The sequence below is a fragment of the Eurytemora carolleeae genome, unplaced genomic scaffold (genome assembly GCF_000591075.1).
Source record: "Eurytemora carolleeae unplaced genomic scaffold, Eaff_2.0 scaffold311, whole genome shotgun sequence".
Taxonomy (NCBI): domain Eukaryota; kingdom Metazoa; phylum Arthropoda; class Copepoda; order Calanoida; family Temoridae; genus Eurytemora; species Eurytemora carolleeae.
The window spans coordinates 306,342-308,664 of record NW_019396293.1 but is presented as its reverse complement, the minus strand read 5'-3'; the positions used below and the strand labels follow the sequence as shown (position 1 = coordinate 308,664).

Genomic DNA, 2,323 nt, shown 5'->3' with positions numbered 1-2,323 from the left:
GCCTATTGCCGTGCCACAACTAATGGTTAACTGACTGAGCTTTCTTATTTCAACCATTTAGTAGAGGGTTTACAAAAATCATTGAATTATAAATTTTCAGAATCTATTTGCAGGAAGAATTCAAATTTTTTTTTTTCATTTCAAATCCCAACAAATTTTCTTTTTCAATCTAAAGTCAGCTTTACCTTACATTTTTAAAAAAGGAAAAAATCTTATTAAATTTATTAAACAATAGCCTTTTTCAAGAAACAAAAACATAATTTAGTTGTTTACATGTTTATACCAACAAATCAATATTACAGATTTACAAGTTTTAAATACAATTACAAACTGTACTATGTACATGTTTTATCACTGGATTAATTTGAATTATTATTGATATTAGTATATTTCCTAAAAATGTATTTTGCTCATTTTTAAATGAAAAACCTTTTATTGTTTACATATACAAAAAAAAATTAATTTCAACAGAGTTAAGTATACTGATGCAAAATTACATAATTTTCAATGAATTTCTAAAAAATGTCATTTTTTTATCAAAAAGCATTAAATCAGTATTCAAAACATAACACATAAACAATAAATTTTCTATAAAAACAAAATTATGAAATTTGACAATTATTATCACAGGAATTTACATGAAATTAAATCTCACAACCATAGAAGTAAAAATTAAAAATATGGCTGAGGTCAATACACGTACACGACTTTTAAATGACGACCTAAATAATGATTCATGTGTACACAATCTAATACATTATGTGTTTTGGTGTACCACAAACATGATCCATTTGTAACACAGTCTAATACATTATGTGTTAAAAGTGTAGCACAAACATGATCCATTAGTACACAATATAGCATATTATGTATTCTGGTGTACCACAAACATGATCCATTTGTATACAGTCTGATACATTATGTGTTCTTGTGTACCAAAAACATGGTTCATGTATAAACATTTTTTTACTTCATGTGTTCTGGTGTACCACAAACATGATCTATTTGTATACAGTCTGATACATTATGTGTTCTTGTGTACCAAAAACATGGTTCATGTATACACATTTTTTTACTTCATGTGTTCTGGAGTACCACAAACATGTGAAAATATTTTCTCTAAAGAATAGCATAGCCCACACATTGAACAACGGATTTGTCTGACACGTTTCCTGGATTTTTTAGATTTTAATTCAGGATTATCCAGAGGAATTATTTCTGGACTCGACCCATCGTCAGAGATTTGAATACAATCTGGATCAGAAGAGTCTTCATCATCAAGAATTTCAATTACATCTTCTTCTGCTTCTTCCACAGTGGTTGCAGCTATGTTTTGAGGCTGATCCATCAAAATCACTTCTGGACTTTTCTCTTTATTATTTCTAATACAAAATCAAGGTTTAGGAATTAAAGAAAAATATTACATTGCTGTTCTTTATAATGCGGATTATCATAGTAACTGATGGAAGGCTTAAAAACCAACATTTCTGGAGATATTAAAGATTTCTTTTAAATTTCAAATTATCAAATAACAACTATCAAATTGTCTATTTCTGAATGAAATCATTCATTTCTCCGATAATTATGAAAAAAAGCAGATCACAGTTTGAAAATGTCAAGACTAGGACTATTTTGCGATTATGGTTTCATGAAAATTAGATTGCCAAACAAATGCCGCAACTTATTTCTAAGGCCAAAGACGACTTTCAAGTCTTCCCTCAATTAATTACCTTAAATGGCTGATTGCTTTATCACAGATAAATAACACCTCTTCGGTCAACTTGGGTTCCATGTTTTCGTCATCAGAAGTATTGTTTAAATTTTTGATATGTTTAGTGGCTTGATCTTCATCATCTTCTAGAATAAATATCTCCTCCTCATCAGCTGTATCTGAATCATCTTCAAATATGGTTTCCCCAGTACACCTGCAAAACAGAGAGAAATTTATATTACCAGTTTTGTACAAAATTACTACAAATTAATATGTTATGTACTGCACAAATTGCAAAAACAGAGAGATCAGTAAGGAGGACTTCGATCTCAACATTAACAACATGCAGGCGGAGTTGGACAACCTCAAGGTAGGCTAGTGCATGAATTTCATGACAAAAGAAATACTTATAAGTGTTTTTAATTAAAATCAGGTGACCTGGTAAAAATCATTTGTAAAATATCTGTAGAAAATGTTTTTTTTAAAATTAAAACTTTGCTTTTTAAATGTGTGCTGAAGTTTATATTTTTTTCCACGGAAACATTACAGGGGTTTTAACAAAGGTTTTATTACATAGCACACCAACCCACTGCATTGAAGACCCCCGGATTT

The 2,323-nt window shown here is 29.5% G+C and overlaps 1 protein-coding gene across 3 annotated transcripts in view; it reads right to left on the bottom strand.

Annotated features, from left to right (window-relative positions):
* Window positions 1-414: 414 nt before the first annotated feature.
* The window catches only part of LOC111700356 (RE1-silencing transcription factor), a 6,851-nt gene continuing 4,942 nt past the window's right edge, over window positions 415-2,323 (bottom strand). The window contains exons 8-10 of one of the 3 annotated variants that reach the window (XM_023471238.1): window positions 1,731-1,925; window positions 1,077-1,382; window positions 415-722 (exon numbers count right to left, since the gene is read on the bottom strand). In XM_023471238.1, the coding sequence (XP_023327006.1) occupies window positions 635-722; window positions 1,077-1,382; window positions 1,731-1,925 (589 nt within the window). In that variant the 3' untranslated portion in view covers window positions 415-634. Of the gene's footprint in view, window positions 1,383-1,730; window positions 1,926-2,323 lie in introns of all 3 variants that reach the window. The other 2 variants (XM_023471240.1, XM_023471239.1) reach the window with 2 other exon arrangements.